Genomic DNA, 27,636 nt, shown 5'->3' with positions numbered 1-27,636 from the left:
GGCTGTGGCCACGAGCCCTGTCCTCAGCATCAAGGTTGCATAAAGAGATTTCTCTCCATTTGAAATAGGATTTGAGATGTGTATTCTCGTCTCAACTCTTAGAAAAGTGCCCATTAGCTCCAATAATCTTTTGGTTTTAACAATTTTTAAATGTAGTGTGGGCACAGTAAGCTTAACTGCAGTGACTATGAGTTACTTGCTGGGTTATACTTTGAGATTGAGGTTCCATTGAGGCTGATGTGATATGATACTTTGTAAATGTGGGCACATTTTAATCATCTTTCCAGTGATGCATTAATAGCCTAGTCTTTCTGTTTTAACAATGCAGGTAGGCGGGCACCCATCCTAATCACCAAGCCAATGGTAGAAAGTATGAAAGATGGCTCGGTGGTGGTGGACCTGGCTGCTGAGGCAGGTGGAAACATTGAAACCACAGAACCTGGAGAGCTGTCTGTATACAAGGTCAGTGCATACACTCTTCAGACGTTCTCACACTTAAACAAAAGGAAGTTTTTGTTTGGTTTTCTTTAATTGATTGGCTTAGTTTAATTTTTTTAAATATTAATTTTTTTGTTACAGGGCGTGACCCATGTTGGCTACACAGACCTACCCAGCCGTTTACCAACTCAGTCCAGCACTTTGTATTCCAACAACATCACCAAGTTGATCCGGGCGATCAGCCCTGACAAGGAGAACTTTTACTTTAATGTCAAGGACGAGTTCGACTATGGGACCATGGATCACGTTGTCAGAGGATCTGTTGTCATGGAGGTATGAGGTCTTGTGCAGTCCAAAGCCAAACGTGCTGGTATCGCCAATGTGATCTTTGGCTGGGTGGACATTTTCTGCCTTTTCTCTGGCTGTCCTTACCTAATATTTTCTAGCTGTTCTTTACTGGTCCTTTCCATCCATCCATCCATCTGCACATGTTGTAGGATCATGTCTCAGTCACTAGATGTCACTCTTAGCATGCATTCTTCTTGCATCATAGTCTCTATAGAGCTGCAAATGAAGCAGTGTCCTCTCATTACACCAAACCCTAAGGCAAATTAAATCTTTATGCCACATGATATACTCTAATTTCTATGTTATTTAAATATTGCAGTCAGAGGTTCTCATTTTTGCTTTGTCTAATGATTTACAAGCAACGCTACCATCAAGTTTATTTTTCACCTCCTGTTTATGGAATTCTTCTAAGAATTTTAGGTTAAGCAAAGTTAATGCAATAATCAGCTGAAATATTGACTACAATATGGATGTCCGTATGCAAACCACACTACAGCTGCTGCAGATTTCTTCAATCCATGTTTTTTAGCACAGGAAAAGAGAGATAAGAGATTATTTTGCTTATATTAGTCTGTAATCTTATTCACTTCTTCAAAAGAGCAGATTTCAGAGATGAATTAACTCATATAGTAATGGTCTTACAAATGCTGCTGAAACACAGCAATTTTTTATTGTACCTGTCCATTAGCTTGCCTCATTGATCTGAACAGTTAAAAGGGTAAAGATTGACCATTCGTGAGGGGGGTCAGGGTAGAGCTGCTATCCCTCCACATCGAAAGGAGTCAGTTAAGCTGGCCTTGGGCATCTTACTGGGATGCCTCCTGTTATCACCATCAGTGAGGTCTTTGCTTGGACTGCTTTCATGATAAGTGTCATATATTAAATTCATAACTTTGCACCGTTTTTTTTTTTTTTTTAAATCAGACAAAGATCATCACCAGCTGAGCCATAAAAATGGTTTGCTCTTTTTGTTTCTCTATTTGTCACCTCCAGAAAGGAAAGAACCTGTTCCCCGCTCCTCAGCCTCTCAACGTGCCCGTCGCAGCGCCTCCTAAAACGAAGAGCGTCCAGGAACTGGAGGCAGAGAAGGCTGCACAGATTTCCCCTTTCAGGGCCACACTCACCAGCGCTGGGGTTTACACTGGAGGTTGGTTGTTGCAGATAACTGTGGGTGTACCATTAAATTTAGATTTAGGGTGGAGTTGGTTTGAAGTAGAGTTGTGGTGTTCCTATGGTGCCTCTGTGTCAGTGCAGCACATGTAGTGGATGCGGTTCACACATTGTTTAGGTGCTTGAGTAGTTTCCTACTTAACACCAACACACAACTACTGATGTTAGCTCCTCTTAATCAGTGTGGACTGCCTGTAAATACCCATTTATCTGCAGCCATTTAGATCATCATGGATGTGCATTCAGTGTGTAAAAGAATAGTCGCCAAAGTAATAAAATAAACTTGTCTGCTAAAGTGAAGGGAATTAGGACAACATGGGTGGTCAAGTGCCCACCACATATGCGCCCTTTATTTTTCCAGTTACGTATATTTGAGATTAAAATGAAGACAGAACTGTTTTCTTAGACTTCAGCTCCAACATAAACCAGTCCTGACAGTTTCAGCTCCTTCTATAGAATATTCCAGGAAAAAGAGCCAGCACATTTAAAACACTTTCTCCACCTAATTCTGTGAATAATAAATAGGAGCTTCTCAGTAGGCATACATTTTGCATTTCACTCTTAATGTGTCCTTCAGCTGTGCAGTCAGAGCTACTCTACTTCTTTTATTTCCTTAACTTCTCTTCTCTCTGTGCCAGGCATCGCCACCCTGCTTGGTCTGGGCCTGTCAGCTCCCAACGCTGCCTTCACTCAGATCGTCACCACCTTTGGTCTGGCTGGCATCGTGGGATACCACACAGTGTGGGGAGTCACTCCTGCTTTGCACTCTCCTCTCATGTCTGTCACCAACGCCATCTCAGGTCAGTTATTTGCAATGTGTCTCATTACAGTTTGTGAGTTAAACTTCCCATAACGGAAGTCATTTTTCTGTCTAGTATGAATGAAGTCATCGTTTCTCCCCATCTGTGTAAGCACAAATCACAGATCCACACAGTGCCTGATTTATAGCCGCGTGATACACATTTATCACGTTTACATTTCTAAGAATAATTGTAATTACAGACATGAATATTGATGTTTCCTTATTCAGTCTGAATCACACGAACCGGTAATTTTATGCACTTCTTGACTGGACGCTGGATGTTTTAACTAATAAAAAAAGAACTTTTTTGAAAGTTTGACTTTAAGCTGTTTAACCAAAATTATTAATCATGTGTACTCACAAGTGTCATTAATCCCCACTGACACCCGTACATCTTTACTGTCCAGCAGAGTAGAATTTACTGAAACACAACATCCTCTACCTCGTGGTATATAGATATAGAATAGCAATACATTAATTAAAAAAAATAAAAATAAAAAAAAATAATATATATATATATATAAAAGCATTAACCTTAATCTTTGATCGATCACACCCAGCTGGCTGCTGTAACCCTGCTGTTGCCTTTTTGCCCTTCGTTCTAAAACTTTCAGGATCGAGTTCTTATTGCGGCTGCTGCTTAACACAGAAGGGTTAAGAGGTTAGAGAGGTAAATGGTACGTGTGTGTTCTCACAGCTTTGATCACTCCACAGCTACACACTGAGGTAGGAAGTAACACGCCGTTGGTGATCTCTGAGGGTCAGGGAAGTCTTTTGCTCGTTTACTCGTGTGCACAGCCGGACATCAGAGCTCGCCTGCAGAGCCAAGCAGTGTAATATCTAAGAGATAGTTTTCACTTTCTTTGAAATTTTATTAGCGACACCTATATATCATTTACCCTTCTGTGAAGTTTGTCCAGTGCTGTCTTAAATGAGATGGCTCGAAAAGGCACATGGGGTTCATGGGGTTCGTCGCTTAATATTGGTAGAACTTGATAGATTTCCCGAAACGTTTTTTTGTTTTTTGTTTTTCTTTCCATCTTGTCTGCTCCCTTCACCTCCTTTCCCCTCTCACCTTCCTCTTTGTCCAGGTATTTTTTTCCTCTCATATTTGGCAGTTTTTTAAAAACCTCTGTCACTGACTGTGGTTATGGAAACAGTGAAACCTGCAGAATTGTTGTTGTTGTGCCAGGCATCATAAAGACACACACACACAATAACTTACAGACATTAGGGAATCATGTTGGAATTTAGGGTTGCAATGAGGGACAGTTTTATTCTTTTCAGGACATTATTGTGTTACAGCCAGTAGTGACTCCGACTGGTGGGTCATCTTAGATTCTTCAGATACTGGTTTCACATCCAGTGGCTCATTGAAATGTATCTTCATATCTGGTGACTTATAATAAGGCTTTAATCTACTTGAGAGCCCTGATTTACTGCCTGAAACCTAATGTTTGATACATAGACACACACACAGGGCGTTAGGCCACCCAGTGCAGACATCTGTTGATACCTTACAGTTTGCATGTGTCCACTGATGCCTATTGGCTTGCTTTTGGGCTTATCCGTTCATTAAGTTGGACAGGAATGTCTTTGATCTCCACCTACAAGATGTAACTGCATCTGTTTTCTTTTCTTTAAAAAAGAAAAAATCAAATTCTCATTTTCCCCCCTTTTTCCATTGTTAGTGACTAGTTGCAAGGAGTTAACTAGTTATTTGCTGTCCTCCTAGTGACTGATCAGTTTATTCTGTAGGTCCAGTTTAGTTTTATTTATTTAGAAGTATTTCAGAACAATTAGCTCAAGGTGCTTTCTATATTAGAGAGAAAACCCCAGCAGTCACATGCACAAGCCCTTGGAGATGGTGGGAATGAAGAACTCCCTTTTAATAGGAAATCTCCAACCAAAACAGGCCTAATGGCACTTTTATCCTCGCTGTTAACCCCATCTTGTTTGTTTCTCCTGTGAATACTGCAGCAGCGGCTTGTGTGTCATTGGCGAGCATAAAAAGACGTCGGTTTTATCATAACAGTGGCACACAAGGCGACCAACATGGCGGGTATACTGGAGTCTTAAGGAGGGGCACATTCTTGCCATGACTAATTACAGCATGGACTTTTTTTTTTATTGTGCAGCTCAGTTCCTGTTGACAAGTGGCAACATTGCTTTTGTTTGTTTTTTTGTTTTTGTTTTTTCAGTCAGGTTGCATTTGCACACATTATTCATTGATCAGGAGCAGAAAGAAGTAAAGACCGTAGTGCCCTAATGTAACTCTTTGTTGAGTCGTCAAGGCTTCTAACATCAACATATATATGTTGACATTAGCTGTAGGTAAAACAAAAACAACACACACAAAAAACCTCCCCTGAGAAAATGCAAAAAAAATCCCATTCAGATTACGTTTAGGAAGTGGGCCCACCTGGTAATTTTATTTAACCATTTAACCATAACAGATACCCATCTATATGGCAAACAAAAGGACAATAAACATTAAAATGAGTATGTGACCTAAAAAAAAAAGTAGAAAGAGGGAAGGAAACTTGAAGAATAAGCTTGAAATAATCAAGGCCATGCTTAATACGCTGCAACTTAAAAGCTAAAAGTTTGTTTGTTATCAAATTTAAAGCAAAGTTGGAATTCTAAGGACATTTTTTAGATATTAAAAAAAAGAAAATACAGTTAAAAAAGGCTGTTAGTTAAAAGAGGTGAAAGCCAAAGAAAAATGTAACACACCTACTGGACGTATATACTTGCATCTCAAGAAATTTGCATGTGGTATAAAAAAGTTTAAAACTATTTGGTTGTTAAATTTAAATAGTACCAACTTCAATGTATTATGTAACTGTTGCTTGTTAAAACCTCAGTATTCAAATTTGACTTGCTTACATTGTATTAGTATCTGTCGGTCTAGTTCAGCACACGCAACCACATTCATGCAGAAGACCGCTGACTTGACAGATGATTGTTATCAACGACCAGTGTCGAGGCTGGCTGTTTGCAGAATGCTGTAGTAAGCAAATTAATGGAAAACTGACTGGATCAGCGTGGTTGGAAAATGTGGACAGTTACAGGGATCATCACTAGGTTACATACGTAAATACAGAACATGGATTCAGTTTGTGTGAGATGTATACAGAGTGCATACGGTCACTTTGTTCATGAGAGTGTAACATTAATCATTATTAAAAGAAGATTGATTAGTGGCACCCTGACTCATTTTTTGCTGGTTTCTGTGGGGTGATTAAAAACCAACTTTAAAGTATTAATGCTCCAGGTTATCCTGCAACAGTGGTTTCTATTTGCGACAGCTAATTTAAAATGAGGTTGTATTTACATAAATACAAGTGGCGAAAGAGTGTTTGGCAGCTTTAAAAGTTGAAGCCGACATACAGGCGTGTTTATAAAGCTGCATTTTGTCTGAGAAAAAAGGAGGTCAGACTTCCTTTTTTCCTCATTTGAAAGTCCAATCTAACACTGTTGACTTCAAACACACAAACACACACACTACCTGTTAGTCAACCAAAATAGCACACAGTCACAAGCCCATGTGAATGCAGGCTCCAATGGTAGTTGTGCATTGCATCCTACTGCCTGTAAATCATTACAGGACTGATGTTATCGAGGTTTCCTGAGTCTCTTTTGGTAAAAACGCACACACTCTTTTCCTTTCCATCCATTTTTTTATCTCCGTATCTTTTTCCTATCTGGAAAACAAACAGTATTCCGAGGAAACTGTCTGATTAAACCAAATCTAATAAGTGTCAAGATTAACTTTTTATTTTTTCGACAACTGAATTCATGTTTTGAAGTTCTGTGCTGTTTTTGTGACATCTTCACCAAATTTTTGAACACCCCCCCCCCCCCCCACTGTATTATGTGTATTATGAAAGCGTAGGTTCATGAATACTGAAATGTCTGTGGTCTACAGGTCTGACGGCTGTGGGTGGTCTGTCCCTGATGGGAGGGGGCTACGTCCCAACTTCGACTGCTGAGACACTGGCTGTGCTCGCTGCCTTCATCTCTTCGGTCAACATTGCTGGTGAGTCACCCTAACACAGACACCTCACGGTAACCCCTGCCAGTTACAGCAACCCAGAGCCAATAATATATCATCTTGGGCTGAAGATTGAGGTGTTTAATATTGATTGTGCAATAACATCATTTCAAACCCAAGTTTTGCAGCTGCCCTCTCTGCCCACCTGCTCAGCCCAGAGTCGGTGGCTCTCGCTCGGACCACACACATCCATTCCTGCTATTAGCCTCAATAATTTCCATTATAATGACAAACTGTTCCTGGAGTCATTATAATACTCATCGCTCTGTAATAGTCCTGGGAAAAACAGAGTGTTCCTCCAGGGCTGAGCCATGATTTAGTTTTAATTTCTCCTATTAGCTCACTGCTAGACACCAGGACAGACTTTGATGCAAGCAAATAAACAGTTGACTTGCATAACAGATACATTTGGTTTGTTTGTTAAAATATACTGATGCGTCAGTTGAGTGTTAGAGATGCAGAGGGCATTAAGTGGAATCTTACCACAGATCAATCATTGCTTTCAAATGCATCACTGTACAAACAACTTTTTAGCGCTTTCACTTAACTTTGCTCTTTCTTCTGAAATACCACAGCCTTCATTGACATACCTACCAGTTATTTTTTTAATGTTCCCTTTGAGTTGGGTTCCTCAGACATATTTCATAGCAGTATACCACATTACCATAACCCCATCGGAACAAACTTAACACGCCATGGAAACGGACAAACACAATAAAGACAGAGCGCAATTAGGTCTATGTAAAATGTGAACATGCTGCCTTATCAATTCCATCTGTTAGCAAAAATCTGAAAAATGCCTGAAAGCTCCAGTGTGGTGGTTGCACTGCAAGAAGGGTAAAAAACCCAGAGCTACGTTTTTCTAAGCTACCGAACTGAAAAAATAAAACCAAAAACATGCAAAACTGGGATTCTGATATCTGCATGTTCAACAGGCACTTTCTTGCTGATAAGTCAAATATTCAAATGCCTCTTTAAAGCTAATATCAACTAATTGGCCAGTTTATTACGTATACCTGTTTTACTGCTCACTAAAAGCAAATTACAGTAATAGAAGCAAGTAGCAAGTAAGTATTAGTAGTAAATAACTACTTGTTACAACCAAAGTACGCAGAAAAGTATCAAGAATGAACAGCACGTCATATCTTGAAACATATGGGCTTTAGCTGCAGAAGATCACACCAGGTGTCACTCCTGTCAGCTAAGAAACAGGAAGCTGAGGCCACACTTAACACAGGCTAATCAAAATTGAACAACTGACAATTGGAAAAACGTTGCCTGGTCTAGTGAGTATAAAAAAGCTCAAACTGGTGTCTTGAACAAGAAAATTGGTTCACTGTACTCCATAGTGAGCAACTGTGTGATGATGTCATGTCAACATGGACTAGAATCTCTGAGGAATCTTTCCAGCACCTTGTTGAATCTGTGGACCAAGGAATTAAGGACCAACCAAGTATTAGCAAGATGTACCTAACAAAGTGGCCATTAAATGTAGTCATGTAAGCGAAGCAAAAGCATTTTGACATTTTAAAGATTGTATAATTGATGTTTTAACATTTTGAGTATTTAATTAGTTTGCTATCACGTGATAGCACGATGAGCTTTTTTAACAGCTAGTTGCCTTTTTCTTAACTTTATTAACGGGTCAAAGTTTTTACTGGTCTTGTGAAATACCTCATCTTTTACTGAAAATAACAGGCTAAAAATGTTGTATGTACATTCTTTGGTTACCGGCAGCATTCCCAGCACAGTATTTAGCAGATGTTATCATGGTGAGGTGCTAAATGAAGTAAGATAAGCAGTGTTTATCAGAATTTCATAACTCTGTTATTGCTTAATCTGACACAGTAAATCAATATTATGCTGTCTGAATGAGTTCAAGCACAACTCTTCCAGCATGAGTGTAAACTCTTAATCTTGTTTATAGGCTGTTTTTCTTGCAAGCTTTCCAAATATAGTGCCACTAGCCCCATTTTTGGTTAAGAATTACCCCCAAAAAGAGACCAATACTGGCTCAGCCCATACACAGACGTTCCTCCATATTAATATACAGTTAGATCCATATATATTTGGGCACTGAAACAAGTTGTTTTTTGTTTTTGTTTTTTTTAAAAACCTGTTTACTGAAACATATTCCAATTATAGTTATATAATGGACATGGATATGATGTGTACACTCAGTTTTCATTTGAGGGTGTCTACGTTCAAGAGGTGTAGGACAAAAAATGAACGACACTCTCCAGGAGGTAGGCGTATCGATATCTAAGTCTACAATAAAGAGAAGACTGCATGAAAGTAAATACAGAGGGTTCACTGCAAGGTGCAAGCCACTCACAAGTCTCAAGAATAGAGAAGTTTGACTGGATGATGCAAAAAATCAAAACAAAAAAATCCCCAGCAGTTCTGGAAAAACATTCTTTGGAAGGATGAAACAAAGATCAACCTCTACCAGAACAATGGCAAGAAGAAAGTATGGAGAAGGCGTGGAACAGCTCATGATCCAAAGCAACCACATCGTCTGTAAAACACAGCAGAGGCAGTGTGATGGCTTGGGCGTGCATGGCTGCCAGTGGCACTGGGACACTAGTGTTTAGTGATGATGTGACACAGGACAGACGCAGCTGAATTAATTCTGAGGCGTTCAGAGACATACTGTCTGCTCAAATCCCGCTAAATGCACTAAAATTGATTGAACAACGTTCCATAATACAGATGGACAGTGACCAAAACATACAGCCAAAGCAATCCAAGAGTTTATTTGAGCAAGAAGTGGAATATTTTTGATTGACCAAGTCAGTCACGTGATCTTAACCCAGTTGAGCGTGCATTTCACTTGTTGAAGACTAAACGTCCATGAGTTCAAGACTTCAGACTGTTATTGCCAGCAAAAGGTTTTCAACCAAGTATTAGAAACGAACGTTTTATTTTCAGTTATTTAATTTGTCCAATTGCATTTGAGCACCTAAAATGAAGGGATTAGGCTTAAAAAATACTTCAGTTCCTCACATTTTATGCAATCTTTTTGTTCAACCCACTGAATTCAAGCTTAAAGTCTACACTCAAACTGCATCTGAGTTGTTTCATTTAAAATTCATTGTGGTAACGTACAGAACCCAAAATTAGAAAAAAGAAAGTTGTCTCTGTCCAAATATGTAACTGTATTGACCCAGTCTGGTCTGGAATAATAGTCGATTATTAGTACATGTTTTAAATGGGACATTATGTGACTAAAATTACATGTACGGGACAGAAAGAGATGCTAACCTCCGATTCACCCCTCTGTGTATTAGTGCATGTGCATGCACGTGGCTACAGCCATGCCAGAGGGGAAAAGGGAGGCATACATGCAGTAATGTGATCTTGTCCTGTAAAGCAGTAAGACACTGTCTGCTCCCGGTTTGACACTTTTGAGGTTTTCTACTTGAAATATTTACCCTGACATAAAGTAGACTCATTAAATTCCTAACATTGGTTATTGGGCTTGGCAACAAATTTTAGCTATGGCCTATAAAACACCTGTTAGTCTAAAAATGTAGAAACTGTTTTTCAGGTGCGTCAACTATTTTTACTCTTTTTCTTCTTCTTCTTCTTGTTTTTAGTTAAAGTTTTTTGTGTTTTTCTGTATAAATGATTATTTTGTTAATTTTAATTGACTTAGCAGTTGTCAATATAAGTGTCTTCATTTCCTCATCAGGTGGTTTTCTGGTGACTAAGAAGATGTTGGACATGTTCAAACGTCCCACTGATCCCCCAGAGTACAACTACCTCTATTTGCTACCTGGTGGTGTCTTCGTCGGAGGCTACGCTGCTGCCCTGCAGTCTGGATATAACATTGAACAGGTGAAAGAGGACATTTAAGTTGTGTCCGTTAGTTAAAGTGTTTTCATGTTTTCTCACTGAAGCTATTTTCTTTATCCATGTGCATTGATGCAAAACAGCTCATGACTATATAAAAGTCCTTGAGACCTCCAAAATGTATTCTTTGATTCCACAGATGTTGTGCAGGAACTCTAAGTAAAATCACTTGGACTTTTCTTTTTTTTTTCTTATTCATCCTGTGGTTCCTTAATCCTTGTCCACCCTTCTTTTCCATTCTCGCTCTTTCCCTAACCAGATGATGTACTTAGGCTCAGGCTTGTGCTGCGTTGGTGCCCTGGCTGGCCTTTCTAACCAGACCACAGCCCGTCTGGGTAACACTTTAGGTATGATGGGAGTCGCAGGCGGGATTGCAGCCACTCTGGGTGCCCTCAAACCAAGTCCTGAGCTCCTGGCACAAATGAGTGCAGCCATGGCTGTGGGTGGCACTGCTGGTGAGTCTGTTTGCATTTAGAGTTGCAAATAAAAACTTTAAAATTACCAGGATCTCAGTACTGATTACTGATGACATGCAGTCTGATATTCATCTAAGTCACAAATGGAGATAAAAACAGTCTGAGTAAAGCAATGACACAGAGACATTTGTCTTTATTTAACATGGTGAGTAATAAATTACACTGCAAGCTTAAAACCTACTAATGTCTGGTGTTCAGATTTAAGACATGAGATTTGATGCGTGGGCTGCAGGAGGTGCCATTCCTGTAAATAAAGGCATGCAAAGTCTGCTCCTCTTAAGGAAAACCTGCTTGGCATTTAACATGCTTTGATTGCGACAGCTTTCACAAGATCTTAGAAGCATTACTGAGGTAAAAAGAAGTGGGAAAGGCTAGAAAACTACAGGGACCTGAATGTTCATCAGTCTACAATGAGCCAAATTGTTTTAGACGTACTGCAAAGATCATCCCAAGGTTTCAGTGCAAAAAGAGGTAAGCACAAGGGTAGCAGCAAAACACCTGCAGACATCTTCACACACACACACACACACACACACACACACACCTTGCAACAATATAATGGATATATATCTAAATGAAATAATGAAGCTAAATTGTATGAAGTAACTTTGTCAAGGCAGCAGTCCATAACCTTGAGATTGGGAGAGGTTGGGTGTTGCAGCAGTATTGATGCAAAGCAACAAGCACACAAGTTAATTAGCACCAGAAGAGCTGGAAGACAATGAAACAAGATTCAGGTTTTGATTAGGTTTGACTCTAATCCAGCTAAGATCCTGAGGTATGACCTTTAGAGGGATTTTTTTGATCTTGACATCCCGGGAGTTTTGTATGAAGGAAGGCTCCACTGTTCCTCGTCAGCATTCTGCATGTTGCAAAAGCACTTACTGGACATACTCGATTGTTAAAGGATGTTCCACAAGTTACTGAATTCAAGAGTTAATGTTTAACTCTTTTCAGCTTCCACCATAACTACTTAATGTGTTCAATTAAGCAATGAAAAGCACAACTATTTGTGTGTTAATTAGCTTAGTCAGGTTGTATTCAAGTTGATTGAAATCATCGTAACTCCAAATGATTCACAAACTCCCTTCTTGCAGCTGTGCATAGATTTTAAAAGATCGACTTGTCCTTCTCCCCTACACAGAAGTAGGAATGTCTCTTGACTCCAATATATTGAATGCGGCTTTTGCATTGTTTGCATGTATTCTGGCCTTGGCTACATTAGGTTAGCAGGTGTGTTAAGAGCAGTGATATTTACATCGTGACTAAATCTCTGCCAGACAAAGCAGATCTGTCAGAATGGTCAGCATCACACATTACTCACTTTCTCTCTCTTTGAGGATTGTTTGATCATTTAAATGCTAATTGTTCCAGCCACAAAGCCGAAACCCAGACTAAACTATCCACACAGACAATAATGCTGTTTTTCTTTTTAACCCCAGATACGGGAATGTATTTCACACACGCACATGTACAGAAAGTGTAGACCAACTCACACACACGGAATTTCCCCAAGCAAGCCTCATCAGCAACACCTGGCTCTTTAGATGGGCCCACTTCCCAGCAGTCCTGAGTGCATGTGCATGTGCTTGTGATTTGCATGTTATTTGTGTGTGGGTCTTTCAGGGCCACTAAACTTTATTTACTTCTTATCTCTCCTTCTCTCTAGGCCTGGCCATTGCTAAGAAGATCCAGATCAGTGACTTGCCCCAGCTGGTGGCTGCTTTCCACAGTTTGGTTGGCTTGGCTGCTGTGCTCACCTGTGTGGCTGAATACATGATTGAGTACCCACACTTCGCCACAGACCCTGCAGCCAACCTCACCAAGATAGTTGCGTATCTTGGAGCCTACATCGGTGGAGTCACTTTTAGCGGCTCTTTGGTAGCATATGGCAAACTGCAAGGTGAGAGCTGCAGTTGCATATACTAAATATTGAATGGAAAAGAAACATTTACACTTGCTGATGTACAGGCACACTTTGGAATAATGCTGACATGTTATTATAAAGCATATTTATTACACTTTTGATCATCCTGGTTGCCAGAGAGGAGGCAGATACAGTCCATCATGAGATGCTACTTTTAGGTGCACGATACATATTAGGAAAACCATGGATCTGGGTCAGCTGTGATCTGTAAAGCTACAGTTAATGTTAATTTTGCAAAGCTCTTTTTAGAAAAATATTTTTTAAGCTCAGATGTGCTCTTTCTTTACTTTCTTTCCAAGAGCCAGATTAGAAGATCACTGCCAATCTCGAGTCTCTGCATTAATTCTTCAACTGGAGCTGGGAGTCATTGAGCTTTGCTTAGCATAAACACTATATAAGCAAAAGTAAACTCCTTGTTTAAGTTAATAAGAAGTCTTAATTATGGGTGGCAACCTCAATGCCTGAAAAATGAAGCTGGTATGGAAGTGCCAAAAAGTACAGTTCTCTTACTGGCCACTTGAGGCTGCTCCTAAACCACCTCAGTCTCCAGAGACTTCCATGTTAAAATGCCCAGCTTACAACAGTTTGGTCCATTATGGATAGTTTCCCGCTTCATAACAACTTTGTACTGAGTGAATCCGTTTAGATACTGTTAAGGCCAAAAGTTAGGGATGTGGTTTCTTTGGCAGATGTGCCAACACAGAGTGTAGATGCAGATAGCTTGAAGCTAGGTTTCACACCTGCTACTCAGATTTACTGAACTAGACTTCTCAGCCATGCTTTTGCTGTTTGGTAGGAACAAGTGATGTGGATTACAGTGTGGTACAGACCATCTAGGAAGTTTGTGTTTTAGCTTCAGTGAGTGAATTCTTGTATTTTGTTATTGCTGTGTTGTTTCAGATGAGCAGACATGTGTGCATTGCAACTTACTAACCATACTTGCTAGATAAGAGAACTTGGAACTGTTTTCTTCAGGTACCTTTTGACTATAAAAGTCCAAAGCGTTACTGTTGAGACCAGGTGCCATCACGGCAGCTCCATCCATCTTTAGTTTCTAGTTCCTGTCTGAATACTGCAATTCGTTTAACTCACTTCTTGTTTTTGTTATAATTGAGATGATTGAGCCACGATCGAGTTGGCAGTTCGTCTTGTAATCGGAAGGTTGCCGGTTTGAGCCCCGGCTCAGACAGTCTCGGTCGTTGTGTCCTTGGGCAAGACACTTCACCTACCTCCCTCGCTTCTGTCAGTATGCCCCAGGGCAGCTGTGGCTACAACTGTAGCTGCCTCCACCAGTGTGTGAATGTGAGAGTGAATGAATAGTGGAATTGTAAAGCGCTTTGAGGGCCCCGAAAAGTGCTATATAAATGCAATCCATTATTATTATTATTATTATTATTATTATTATTATTATTATTATTATATTTCATATGTATGGTAAAGTTTTATTTGCGATTGTTTTTCCTAAACATGACCAGTTAACTGACCTGCAATTATTTTTTGACATTTGGAGGTGAAAAATGATCAAAGAAAAAAAATGTTATCTTTATTGATTAACAAACTTAACTCTAACCTGCATCGACTATATGCACAGACACACATATGCACACTTTGCTGCCAGCTTGATCATACTGTGTTTATCCACATAAGGAAGTCTGCTGCTTCGTGTCACCGCTGCTAGCTGTGAAGCGTTAAAAAAGAAGCCCAGTTCATCAGGTTCATGTGCTGGCTCCAGTCCTTGTAATCACACTGTAATTTCCATGTTGACTGAAAGTGTTTCATAAGGACAAATTATGCATCTACATGGCATTCAGTTAATGACAAGTCTCAAGTGGTGGTTGCGAAGGAAGAAATCTAAAATGATAAATGTCACATACAAAAAAAAGCTACTGCTAGGAGTTTGAGTGTACACCTAACAGATTTTTTTTTTTTTGTTCTCACCACTTTTCTCCACATGCAGGTATGTTGAACAGCGCTCCTCTGATGCTCCCCGGTCGTCACGCCCTGAATGCCACTCTTATGGCAGCAAGTGTCGGTGGGATGATTCCCTACATGCTGGATCCAAGTTACACCACAGGCATCACCTGTCTCGGATCAGTGTCTGCTCTCTCTGCTGTCATGGTATGCTGTGTTTATGTATGAAGTCTGTTTTTTCGCTCTTAAAAATCACAGATTGAGAAGTTATTTCATACCGACAGACTGGACATGATGGTAAAAATTTTCACGAGTGGTGAAAGGGCATAAAGAAGTCAAGAGAAATGATGCCAGAGAGGTGTAGAAAAGAGACAAAACGAAGGGATTTGCTCATAAATGTCAGGAGGCTTTTTGCACAGGAAACAGTAGCTGCCCAGAAATTCAGAATGGAGCAGAGAGTTGGCAGTGGCCAAACTGCTGGGTTAATATTCTCCACTGTCGTTAAGCTTAACGTTTGAAATTCTGTAGAAATCAGAGACAGACATCTTCAATGCAGGCATTTCTCCATAGCAGTGTCAAATGTTAAGCATGTGACAGTGAACAATAACAATAAACAACAACCCCACCTACTTTTAAATCTATTTTTTACTGACAGTCTTTAGATTTACAATTAGCAATAGTTATATTCTATGAAGTTAGACTTAGGATCTATAGAGAAGCGTTTTACAGTGTAAATAATAAAGGAAAGTGATAATTGTTCTCTTTAGAGAGTCTTTAGGCCTTCAAAGTTTCATTTACTGATGCTGAGTACTTTATACATTAAGTGAAGCCAGGCAGTACATGTTAAAAACGGAAGAAATTTTATGCACAGCCGCGTGTTGGAGTTTCAGTTTTTACACGTGCCAATCCCCCTAAAAACATTAGCATGTCCCTGGAGAAGGTTGATGGATATCATTTCACAGTCTGTTTTATATTTCTGTCCTCTAATCAGTCGTTCAAATACAGTATAATGCATCATCTACTGTACATGTGTGCGTTTCTTAACACTTCTGGATCCTGCTGAGGCTTTCGTAACTACAGTTGGCTCTTATTAAACGAAAGCTGTTCAGATGATAGCGGGAATGGAGGACAAGAAAAATTTGATTGTGAAAAATATGTCTAAAACTAGGATGATGTTTTTATCCTTTGAAAATAAAATGTTGTTTATTTAATTATTACAAAACACTAAGTGGACAGGAGTTTCATTCTAGTATATTTAAAAGTTTGTAAGGTTTTGTTTGAATGTGAGTGTCTCAACACTAGAGTGCGACTATTGCATATATTACATTACTTAACCTTAATCCTAACATTGTAACATTCAGACATTAACCTAACAAATTATTAGTTGTATTTTGACAGTCGGATTTTATGGATTAGCACCTACCAAGGGAAGTAAAAGAAAGAAACATTAGTCTTGCTCTGTGTGCACACTGCTGAGGAAGGACAGAGATGTTTTCATTGTGTACCAATCTCTGTATAAACTGTAAAAGTCACACTGGATCCTGCTCTGCTCTGTTTCAATAAAGCACCAAGTTCATGTGCAGTATCACGGAGCAGGAATGTGCAGGGCTCGGCTCTATACACTCAGAGTGAGGACTAAGTGTAGAGTTGACACGACAGAGCCCAAGTTTTGGCACTCACACACGCTACAGGATTGTTTGGTCTGTTGTTCGGTGGCGGCTTATGATGTCATAATATGTCATGCATAATGAAAGTTTTGTGGTTAGAAATTAGATATCATTGCCCTGGAATTAAAATGACACAATGCTTTTTTTCAAGGTGTTACAGGTGTATACACACCACAAATGGGTCATTGTAGCCTGTTGGTATGTGGTTGCTGAGCAACGCATTAAAGCTACTTTCAGCTGCTACTTTGTCACCTCGGTGGGTGGGTCCATATCTGTTCTGGGTTTTTTTTGGTTTTTTATACCAGATGCTCTTCTTAATGCAGTCCCAAAGGGATTTGTGTCTCCTCCCAGAGTCAAACCCGAGATGTTTTGTTTGTTAGGTAAATGTGTAAACCACTACATTATGGAGCTGCTGCACTGGCTTCATAATATCTGATATAGACAAGAAACGTCAGGGGCCTTTGTGCCAGTTTTAGCTACTCAACTCCTGATTGTGTTGGAGGAATTTGCAGTGATGATTTAAGAACTCCGCTGCTGCGCTGCTGTATGTTCGCAGCACAAAGTTCTAATATTGGCACATACTGGACAACATATATGCAAAAATCGCGGCCAATATCATTCGACAACGTCAGCAAACGTGTCTGTCAGTTGAGCTCATAGCTGCTCTCAATTTTGCTGCTCTAACGAATACTTAAGATGATCACAGGAGTGGGTTTAACCACACATTTCCTACTCCTTTCTTCCAGGGTGTAACACTGACAGCAGCTATTGGAGGTGCTGACATGCCGGTGGTAATCACCGTACTCAACAGTTACTCAGGCTGGGCCCTGTGTGCCGAGGGCTTCCTTCTCAACAACAACCTGCTGACCATCGTCGGAGCTCTCATCGGGTCATCTGGAGCCATTTTGTCATATATTATGTGTGTGGTGAGTGGAGCACAGACTCAGCATCTCATGTAGCAGATAGTTTAATGTGGTTTTTCCTTATCTGTCCACCAGGAGGGACTCTTAACTTTTCCATTATAGCAAGACTGTGGAGTGGCTTTTCTAAATATTCCGGTCACAAATGTGTGAAATTCATTGCCATGTTTTGTTTTAGACAACAGCGTTTAGTGTAAAGTAAATATGAAAGAAAGTATCTTAATTTCCCCCCCTCCTCTAGGCCATGAATCGCTCACTGGCTAATGTGATCTTGGGAGGCTACGGCACATCTTCCACCGGCACAGGAAAGCCCATGGAGATCACAGGGACACACACAGAAGTCAATGTGGATCAGACTGTCGAGATGATTAAAGAGGCCCAAAACATAATCATCACTCCAGGTAAGACATACACACACAACCCTATACTCACACTGAGGATTTTATGTGAGTGGAAAAATACAGTACTTTGACTTTGCCAGTCTCTTTTTTGCCATCATTAGCACAGTGTGTTCTGTTTATTTAACCTTTTGTTAACCCGTGTTACATCATTTTGCTGGGTTAATTGACAAGTCCTGGTGGAGCGCACGTGCACGAACACACACAAAAGCACATGCACACACACGTAAACCCGCTGTTAGGTTTCTGTGTGGTCGTCAGTGCTCGTAAATAGACATTCTGCAGTGCAGCTTATGTATGCAAGGTCAAAGGGGGAAATTAGATGGAATGAGGCTATGTTGGTTTTTTTGTTGACAATTCAAATACCACACTCCAAATTGGCTTCTAGTTCCTTTTTCAGGGTTAAAGAGTGGGTTCCAGTCTTTGTTCCAGCTATATGATTTTCTTTGTTTCACGTGTTTTCAATATTTGTCTAGATATGTGCCTGAACCTCCCACCTGGACTATAACGATTGTCCTTGGAGCTGCTGCTCTAAACTCATTATTGTGTGGCCCACTGACATTTCGGTCCCCTCGTCTAGACTGTTGTTAACCATTCGCAGTTCCAAAGGGTTGTTTCGCTCACGTGGGTACATGTAAACACAGACCAAAGGCATCTAATCTGCAAACTGGTGATTCCAGTCACAGCGCTGAGTGCCTGTATACAAAAATGAAGTCTTCAGAGGAAACCGCTGCAATTTACAAGAATTGCAAATTAAAGTGGTCACGTGGTCAAGTGAAAAAGAGGTGATCCATGGAGAGAGTGGCATCCAGAAGCCCCACCCAACAGGTGGGTGGGGCTTCTGTGCTAATGGCCAGAGATGTGTGCTTGAAATTATCATATGGAGGATATCTCCTCTCTTTGACATCATACAGATTCAAGAGTAGAAAAAACTGTCTGAAACCAGGCATTTTGGGCAGCTTCCAGCTAGTAGGGACACATGCTGGACAATATGAGCTTTTAATAAGTAGCAATCAGGAATAATTAGGAATCAGTCTACTTGAAAAGATTCCAGCGCAAATACGATGATTAAAATCATTATCGTTCGCTTATCTGAAGTTGACTCACCTTGAAAGCAGGCGAGGTGAGTCAAGGGTATTCCAGATGTTCTTCTCCCTCTCACAGTTCTCCATCTCAAACTCTACTCAGGCCATATGATAATATAATCTCACCAGTGAATTCTGGTACTACTTTGGGATCTTCTTCAAGTTTGTCATGCCCAGAAAATCTCCAATTGGAGGCACTGTGACATCCAGATGTCTTGGCTCCTTACTCTCTCTTTAAGGCTGATTCTAACCACCCAGTGGGGGAAATGCATTTCGGCTGCTTGTGTTCTGGTCATTACAAAGATCTCATGATCATGGGTGAGGGTTGGGACGTAGATCAGTTGTTAAATGAAAGCTTTGCCTTTTGGCTTGACTCTCTCTTCACTGTGACACTCTGTTACATCTCCGAAATTACTGCTAAAACCGTCGCCGATCTGCCGGTCCAACTCCATGTGCTCCATGTTCCTATCACTTGTGAATAAGATCCCAGTCCTGGGAACTGAAATCCATTAAAACAAATTATAAAACAATCTGTTGAATAATTGGCCGTTTTAAACAACATCAATCAGCTATCCAGACTTTGTTGCAAAGTCTGGATGTCAGCAAGCTTCTAAAATTCCACTTAGTGTTAAACATTCAAACATTCTTAATCTTAGATTTGTTTTCAACTCTGTAGTTTTACAGTTTTAAGGCCTTTTCACTGCACATGTGCCATTTGTCACCTGTGATGACAGGTAAATGTAAAACTTATACAGCCAGACTGTTTCCACTGGAGACAACGCTTCATATGTCGCTGTACAGAACCCAGTACATTAAAATGTGCAGAACAATCGGAAATTTAATTGCTAAAACATGACAATAGCCAGAGTATAGAAGTAATATTTTTTATGGCTATGCCTGCATAACTCACATCAGCCAAATGCATGGTTTGTTGAGCTGTGTGAGGCAGCAGTAGTTTGGTGTTGTTTCTCTTTCAGTCAGTGCCCTTGTTTTCATTTCACCAATTCCCTCTAAATTGAAGCTGTCACAGTCAGTTTGCCTGACATCTGTGGAAATGATTAAGACACTGCCCCGATAAACACGGTGCATTCTTGGCATTCATCCGGCTCGTGTCTTCATGGCCTGGGTCCACTTGTTGTTCTTATACGAGAAGCTCCACTGAGAATTTTGGAAGTGCAGAGGGATACAGTAATTTTGACAGAGGGAGGCAGAGAAGTGAAAAGCGCTACATTTTTCATTTTTGAGCTGGGTGGCAGTGGGTCAACCAATTTTCTGGAGATTTTTTGGGGGGTGGGGTCTCTGTTTGTCTCCAGTAGAACTGTCATTTTGATTGGTGTGCTGTAACATGAAAGTTTTTGACTGGTTGTTGTGACAAGGTTAGTAAACATCACCGGACCGTTTGACATGTGTTTGTGTGTGTGAGCAACAGCGTGAGTTTAAAAAAAGAAAAAGAAAAGAAAAAATCAAGTAGCATACTCCAGAATTATTATCAAACATGAGATAAATCCAAGGCTGGGAGGCAGAAGTACTCTGTGTATTGAGTTTTATGCTACATTGACATTAAATGTCAACATGAATTTATGTAAGAAATCTTAAAATGACAAAAGCAGGATATTACAAGGAAATAAAGTGGGTTAAAAAATACTCTGTTTTTACTCTTTGGTCATTCAGTTCATTTTCAAAATATTTATATTATTGGTGAATCATTAAAGCAGCGTAATTAGACTGCAGAAATTAGATTTGAAGATTAGAAGATTGTTTCAGTCACAGAGACTGAGTGAGATGAAAGGGATTTTACAAATAAACATTCAGGCGCTGTGTTGGCTGCCTCACTCTAGCTACGCTCCTTTCCTGCATGTGCTTTCTGTAAGCTATATAGCTGTAACCACAAATATGTTTTGGCTAAATGTAAAGGGTTTGTTTGTGCTGGGTATATATAATCATCTAATTTTTGTTGTCTGTTACTGCTTTGAAATCTATTTCAGGTTACGGTCTCTGTGCTGCAAAGGCCCAGTACCCCATTGCGGACTTGGTGAAGATGCTCAAAGAGGCGGGCAAGAGTGTCAGGTAAAGGAATGATAAAGTTGACTTTTTTAAAAGTAGATTTAATTTGTCAAAATAAACTGCTGCCAAACGACAACAAAATATACCATCAATTTTGTTTATGAACAGGATTTTTATGGGTTGTAAATCTTGAGCATCTCTAGGTCATTTTCAACATGGCTGCTACTTTTAGATCTACTTTTCACTTGTGCCTCAGTGAGAGGCACCGAACCTCCTTTAGTGCATCAAAATCAAAATGTCCCATCCTTCTAAGTGATTTCCATTTTTGGAAGTTCCATTGAGGCAAATCAAATGAGCGAAAATTATATTTGTAGCAAAACCCTCCTTTGTTTTGAGTGCACTCTGTGCCACCACATGATGACACACACCACAGTCCAGTTTCTTCAGACACCACCTGGTCTAACTCCTCACCTGATGTGCTGCCTTTGGCATTGGAAACGAAGAACATTTTAACCGAAAGCTGCTGGAGGCTCAGTCCCAGTGATGATCCTCTACGGGAAATTTGGGTCCGTTTCGAGCTAAAGCCGATGTTCGCTGTGCACAAGTTTAAGGTCTGTGGTGATATCACATAACGGGCAGTGCGTGCGTGTGTGGTGGTGAGTGTAAGTGGTCAGATTTGGACTTCAAATGAGCCATCTAAAAATGGTAGCTGCACTGGAAGCTGTTTGGGTATATCGATACTTAATGTAAAAGTTATACTACGAAGGACATGACCAACAAGCGGAGACTGACAAGGGCAACAAGACGTAGTGGGCATGTGTGTGTGGTAAAAAAGGAAATGCGAAAGAGAGGATGCGAAGGACAAGGTACAGTGGAAGCATGTGTAATTGTCCTGCCTCTGTCGTTTGATCGTGGCTCTTGCAGCTGCTATTGCTTAGAGCATTTGTACTTGATTAGAGGAAAGTGGGTGGTCAGAGAAAAACAGAAAAAACCTCCTTCACTCTGATCTCTTTCTTTCATTTTTTTAAACTTTGTTCTGTATTATTAAAACTCTTTTTTTGTCACTTATTTTCTTACTCTTTGTACCTGCTTTTGTCACCTCTTCCGCTTGTCTTTTTCATCCAGCCTCCTCCTTTTTACAGGGTACTAGCAATATAACACTTGGCCACAACTTCTGCTCATCCAGACCAAAACTACTGTGTTCCCCACTGTCGTCCTGTGCATGCAGACAGTATCGAAATACACAAAAGGCATAAACTGACTTGCTAATTCACCCCAGAATCAGCGGGCCATCTGCTGTCTGTATCCGCCGAAGCTCATCAAACAAAAATAAAAGATCAAACCTCCAAATAGTGGCCAAAGTGATTGGAAGGTTTCAGAAAAGGAGAACCAGCCACCAGTATTCAGTGGCTGGTGCTAATTTCCTACCATGATTACATTACATGGCTAATTGAGTTTGAGAGCTGTGTATGCCCAGAAACACACTCAACAAATAACACTGGTGGGGGAGTGCAGTAGGTGTGTTTGTGTGGAACCAGACTGTAATCACACTCATCAACTCCATTTGTCCAATTCTCTTTGATTTAAGGAAGTTGATGGCAGTCAAGAAGAACTACGAACTAAGTTTGTAGTAGGTGGGACTGATTTGAAGTATTCATTTTAATGCATTTTTTTTCACCCTCAGGTTTGGTATTCACCCGGTTGCTGGCCGCATGCCTGGTCAGCTAAATGTGCTGTTGGCTGAAGCTGGTGTCCCGTATGACATTGTCCTGGAAATGGAGGAGATCAATGAGGATTTCCCTGGTGAGAACTAGTTATTTCTGTCATTTAAAATCTGTACATTGTCATTAATTCATCCATAAATGCTGCTGCCTTTTTACAGAGTTTACAATCAGACCCATTTATATTTACGAATGTCGGGTTAAAAGGATAGTTTGACTTCTATTGGAAAACCTTCAAAGGCCTTACATAGGTGAGAACAGAATTATTGGCCCTCTCATGAAAACCAAAAGTATTGCCCACGTGCTGTTACAACAGAGCAAGGAATTTTTAACACAGCTTTCTAAGCATCCCAGTTTTATTTTGGATGCTTACATTAGTTTTAGTTTGCACACAGAAACAAAGTTATTTCATAAAAACTACCAGGGCTAAAAGTATTATTAGCTGTTGGTCAGCTGTGTGTCCTTTTTGGCTGGTAACAGCCTGCAATCGCTTGTTTTCATTTTTAACAAGTCTCACAAATGTCTTCTGAGCAATTCCAGCCCATTTTTATTTAGTGACTCTCTCAAACGCCTTTAAACGTGATGATCTTCAGGAATGGGTCTTGACCTCCAGTTTATCCCACAGATTCCTTCCACACTGATGAGATTCACAGTTCCAGGCACATTAAAGCATCCCCAGAGCATAATAGTCCCATGTTTCAGTATTAAATGAACAAACAAAAATGAGTGGGTAAAGTGTTTGGTATTTTACCTAAAAATAAATAAATTGATGTGAAATAATGGAGATGTGTTCGTACATCCTATCAGAAACTGACCTGGTCCTGGTGATTGGCGCCAATGACACAGTTAACTCAGCGGCCCAAGAAGACCCCAACTCCATCATCGCTGGTATGCCCGTGCTGGAAGTCTGGAAGGCGAAGCAGGTGAGAAATCTGGCGCATGCATGAGTGATAATAAGATTTATCCTGAAGCACAAAAACACGAAGAGGAACAAATGGAAGCGTTAACAGTTCGACTGTCTGCACCTGCAGACCTGCTTCATTTAAAGACGCACACAAACCTAAAGAAGACAAAAACACACATGTATAGACATATAAACCCAGGCTCTTACAGACTGTTGCAGTTCCAGGTGCAGTCCCATCCTGATCTCATTACTGAGACTGTGTCCGTGTGGAATATCAACATTTGGAGCATCCCACTGGCACTGATCAGAGATCTGTGATTTATACAGTGCTCCCACTAGTTTCCACACAGGAAATAAAACAGGACATTCTACCTAACCGCACATGCAGCGACACACATACAGATTTTAAATCACTATTTTTTAAGTGCTCAATTACACTTTCATCACACACCACTTTTATAATTTAAATAATCTTTGGCTTTGACTCAGAGACTCATTCTTACTAGGAATTGCCTACTAAGAAACTAAGGGTAAAAGTTGGAGTGTTTTTAGCGTTTTTCAACGAACATTTCGTTTAATGGACCATTTTGAAATTTCATTGTCTAGACAACTACTTCAGCTTAGTCCTCCAATTTTTTTCTTTGTCATAAAATTCATAGTGGTCGGAAAATAAGAGAGAACACCATCACCACTTTTAAATATCAGTATCAACAGAAATTTCAGTTTCCTTAGATTATTTTGGATTTGACACCTGAGAAATATGAGAGTGAAGTTGAATGAAAATGTGTTTTGTTTGTTGTTTTGTTTCCATAAGCTTGAATATCTGTCAAACCATTCTCCTAATTTGGACTGTTTTAAACGATATTATGTTCCTTGTATATGAGAGGCTGTAAATAAAATATCATCCCCCTGCCTGCAAAAGTTTGCTTTCTGCAGACGTCCAAATCTGCTGTCAGAGATTGGGGATTCAAATATTTCAGAGATTCAAGCATCCATAATTCTGTGTTAATTGGAGCTACAATCCTTTGAGTCCAGAGCCATAGTGCCGTAGATTTACCCTGAAAAAGATTGCATCACACAGAAAGCAACTTTAATCTCTAATGGTTAGATGAGAAGTTTTTTGATCCTCCTTCCCTAGTTGCCAGATTTGATTCACTGTGACGTTCCAAGAAATTCAAGTTGAACCTTTACCATTTTGATCCATGCACGTGGCATGGTGCAGATTTATGCGCTATAAGTCGTGCGGCAGTGCCTCAACCATTGTTAATGGAGGGATTGAATGGAGAAGATGAGGAAAACACTTTTTGCAGATGGTCCTTATAAACTTTTTCTTCTGTTTTGTCATCTGTTTGTTGTCCAATCAGAAGCTTACCAGCCTGTGTGAATTTGTCTCCTTCCATAGGTGATTGTGATGAAACGCTCCCTGGGTGTGGGTTACGCAGCTGTTGACAACCCCATCTTCTACAAACCCAACACTGCAATGTTGTTAGGCGATGCTAAGAAGACTTGCGATGCCCTACAAGCCAAGGTCCGCGAGTCCCAGTAATGTGCCCCCTGCCTCAACCAGGCACCTCCGCTGAGAGCACACACATGGAGAGAGAAAGGACAACAACAATAAGGCTTAGTTTTTCCAAAAGTATTCCAGCATTCAGTTCATCTTTGTCCAATTTGTAACGCAGCCAAGTGAACAAAGATGATTAATAGGGTAAAAGCTTTTCTGCAAACCCTTTCTGTGATCTATAAATAAAAGCAAATTTGCTTTTGCAATCAGAGCTGAATAATGCAGATGATGTAGATTTATCATTTCCTAATGAGGTAATGCACAACTCTTTTATTTCTAGATCTTAAAGAAAGGGTTTGTCAACTTTCTGCATGTCTTCTGTTTAATAAGGGGAGCAGCTGACAGCGAGTCATCTTCATTACAGAGACGTATATTAATGTAAAACAGCCACAAATGTAGATAAGATGTTAGAGATGATGCATTTCACTGTTAAGGTGTTTTAGAAAATAGCCAATAGCTAAAAGAAATATTAGACTTGGATTGGAATTTAAAAAATATGATGGTGAATCACAAGAGGAGGTATGACAGACTTAAGCGCTAACATTTTACCACCCTGTAAAGATTCCTCGCCCCTTTTTCCCCCCAATTTGGTTTTGTTTTAGTCATGTGTTCCCTTTGATAGATCTGCTCTTTTTCTCCCCTGTACAAGTAAAAGGGAAAAAGGCAGAATAGTGCAACATTTCAGTTCCAGTTTTATACTGTATTGGGAGATTTTTTTTGTATTTGGTCTAATAATTATTTTAGAAAATGTCTGTATTTAGTGCTGTTTTGCTTTTTCTCTTTTCACTTGAGTGTATCTCGTGACCTTCCATCAAGAAAACAGCTGAGAAAAAATCCATTCAGACTTCTTCCATCAGATGAGCAATGCAATAAACCAAAAGGATCTGAACGTTATGTGTGCCACCACAGCTGTGCAGAACGCTAGTGAAGCCCGTCTCACTCTTACAAACACTCTGATAGCCGACTGGATTTTTATGATGTGTTTGAGCCAGATGTGTTTCTTCTTTCTGTGTGGTTCAGATATTACAGTACACTAAATGCTATCCTGCTGGCCTTAATGGTAAAGAAGGTTTAGTTTTTCTCCTTTTAAGTGAATGTGGCTCATCCACTCCAATGCGTGCCCTCATTATTGCTCTGCGGTGAAATGAAGGTTTGTAAAGTAGGGCCATATGTCAGTCGGCCTTGTTGCGTCGAGCCTAAGCAACTAAGCAGTTATTTAATTAAAATTGTTGCCACGATCCAGCAGATATGAGGTGTCCGTTATCATGAAGTACTTCTAAAATCTTTATTTCTTCCTTTCTTTTATTAAAGTCCAAAACACAAAAAAAGTGCCAAATGGCCCCTCGAATTTGGAAAGATTTGCGTTATGAAAAAACACTTGAGTAGATCACAGACCGAAAAAAGATGGCAGCTTCCACTTTCTACCTATTGTGTCACAACTGAGTCACGTTTGAATGTGCTCCATTTATTTTCTGCTGCGGTTGCACTGCTGCAGCAGATCAATTGGCAAGAATGTATATTGTGGCGTAATTTGAACTAATATGTGAGCAGTCTTCATCACTTTGTAATCTACAAGTACTGTATGCATTAGTTGTTATAGTATCATCCTGGGACCTGATATGTTGACAACTGTCCTACCTCTCCATGAAATGGCCAATACCTTTCCACGGGACCTTCACCTGACCAGTCACCTATTACATAATCAAGCACAGGATCAGGACAGACAAATTCCAACCAAACACAGGACCAATAGCCTTCTGTTTTGTGTTTATGTTGCATTTTTTTTAACCACCTGACCTCAGTTTGCTGCCAGCATGTTTGCTTCATTGTGCAAGTGTAGAGCTGCACATGTCACTAGTGCTCATGAGGGCCTATCGTTCTCACGTCTTAGCTTCCACAAGGAAATGCATTCTTTGTCTGATATCGAGCAAATTAAAAGTGATGGAAAATCTTGATAATTCTGCTAGTATCCCTCCCCCCTTATGCCTGTTGTGTTTCTTCTTCTTTTTAAGGAAAGTATTTTTGTAAAGAGGCAGGGCAACAATGAGCTTTTAAAGTTGTACAACGTTTCAGTGCACCATGTTATGGAGACGAACTGATGAAATGTACTGTGAACTTGTTTTTTCCCCTCTTTTGTTTGTCATGGAACATTTTCATCCCTAATAAATCTGTATTTACACAAGTTTCCTGAAAGCGTAATTTCTTCCCTGACGTACACTTAAAGGTGAAAGGTGCAGTTGAATTCCCTTAAAGTAAACATGCTGATCTGCAAGGATTTCCCTGAGGTCCGCCACAGCTGTGAGGCTAATGGTACCAGCCCAATCTTCTATGGCAGAGTTGAAAACTAAAATACTTGCAGCAATTAACTAAATGAAGGATCACAAGCTGGAGG

At 40.1% G+C, this 27,636-nt stretch overlaps 1 protein-coding gene across 1 annotated transcript in view; it reads left to right on the top strand.

Moving 5' to 3' along the window:
• Positions 1-27,426, top strand: part of nnt (nicotinamide nucleotide transhydrogenase) — a 35,898-nt gene extending 8,472 nt beyond the window's left edge. Inside the window, exons 8-22 of the mRNA XM_082538269.1 lie at positions 329-462; positions 580-771; positions 1,780-1,933; positions 2,595-2,756; positions 6,690-6,800; positions 10,510-10,655; positions 10,930-11,125; positions 12,816-13,049; positions 15,031-15,191; positions 17,398-17,577; positions 17,813-17,972; positions 21,040-21,121; positions 22,743-22,861; positions 23,587-23,702; positions 25,086-27,426. Coding sequence (XP_082394395.1) covers positions 329-462; positions 580-771; positions 1,780-1,933; positions 2,595-2,756; positions 6,690-6,800; positions 10,510-10,655; positions 10,930-11,125; positions 12,816-13,049; positions 15,031-15,191; positions 17,398-17,577; positions 17,813-17,972; positions 21,040-21,121; positions 22,743-22,861; positions 23,587-23,702; positions 25,086-25,229 — 2,291 coding nt within the window. The 3' untranslated portion in view covers positions 25,230-27,426. The remainder of the gene's footprint in view (positions 1-328; positions 463-579; positions 772-1,779; positions 1,934-2,594; positions 2,757-6,689; positions 6,801-10,509; positions 10,656-10,929; positions 11,126-12,815; positions 13,050-15,030; positions 15,192-17,397; positions 17,578-17,812; positions 17,973-21,039; positions 21,122-22,742; positions 22,862-23,586; positions 23,703-25,085) is intronic.
• The last annotated feature ends 210 nt before the right edge of the window (positions 27,427-27,636 follow it).

The sequence above is a fragment of the Aulonocara stuartgranti genome, assembly GCF_965226115.1.
Source record: "Aulonocara stuartgranti genome assembly, chromosome: 7".
NCBI lineage: Eukaryota > Metazoa > Chordata > Actinopteri > Cichliformes > Cichlidae > Aulonocara > Aulonocara stuartgranti.
Note: the sequence above shows the minus strand (reverse complement) of the source record. Positions and strands in the feature narration are given on the sequence as shown.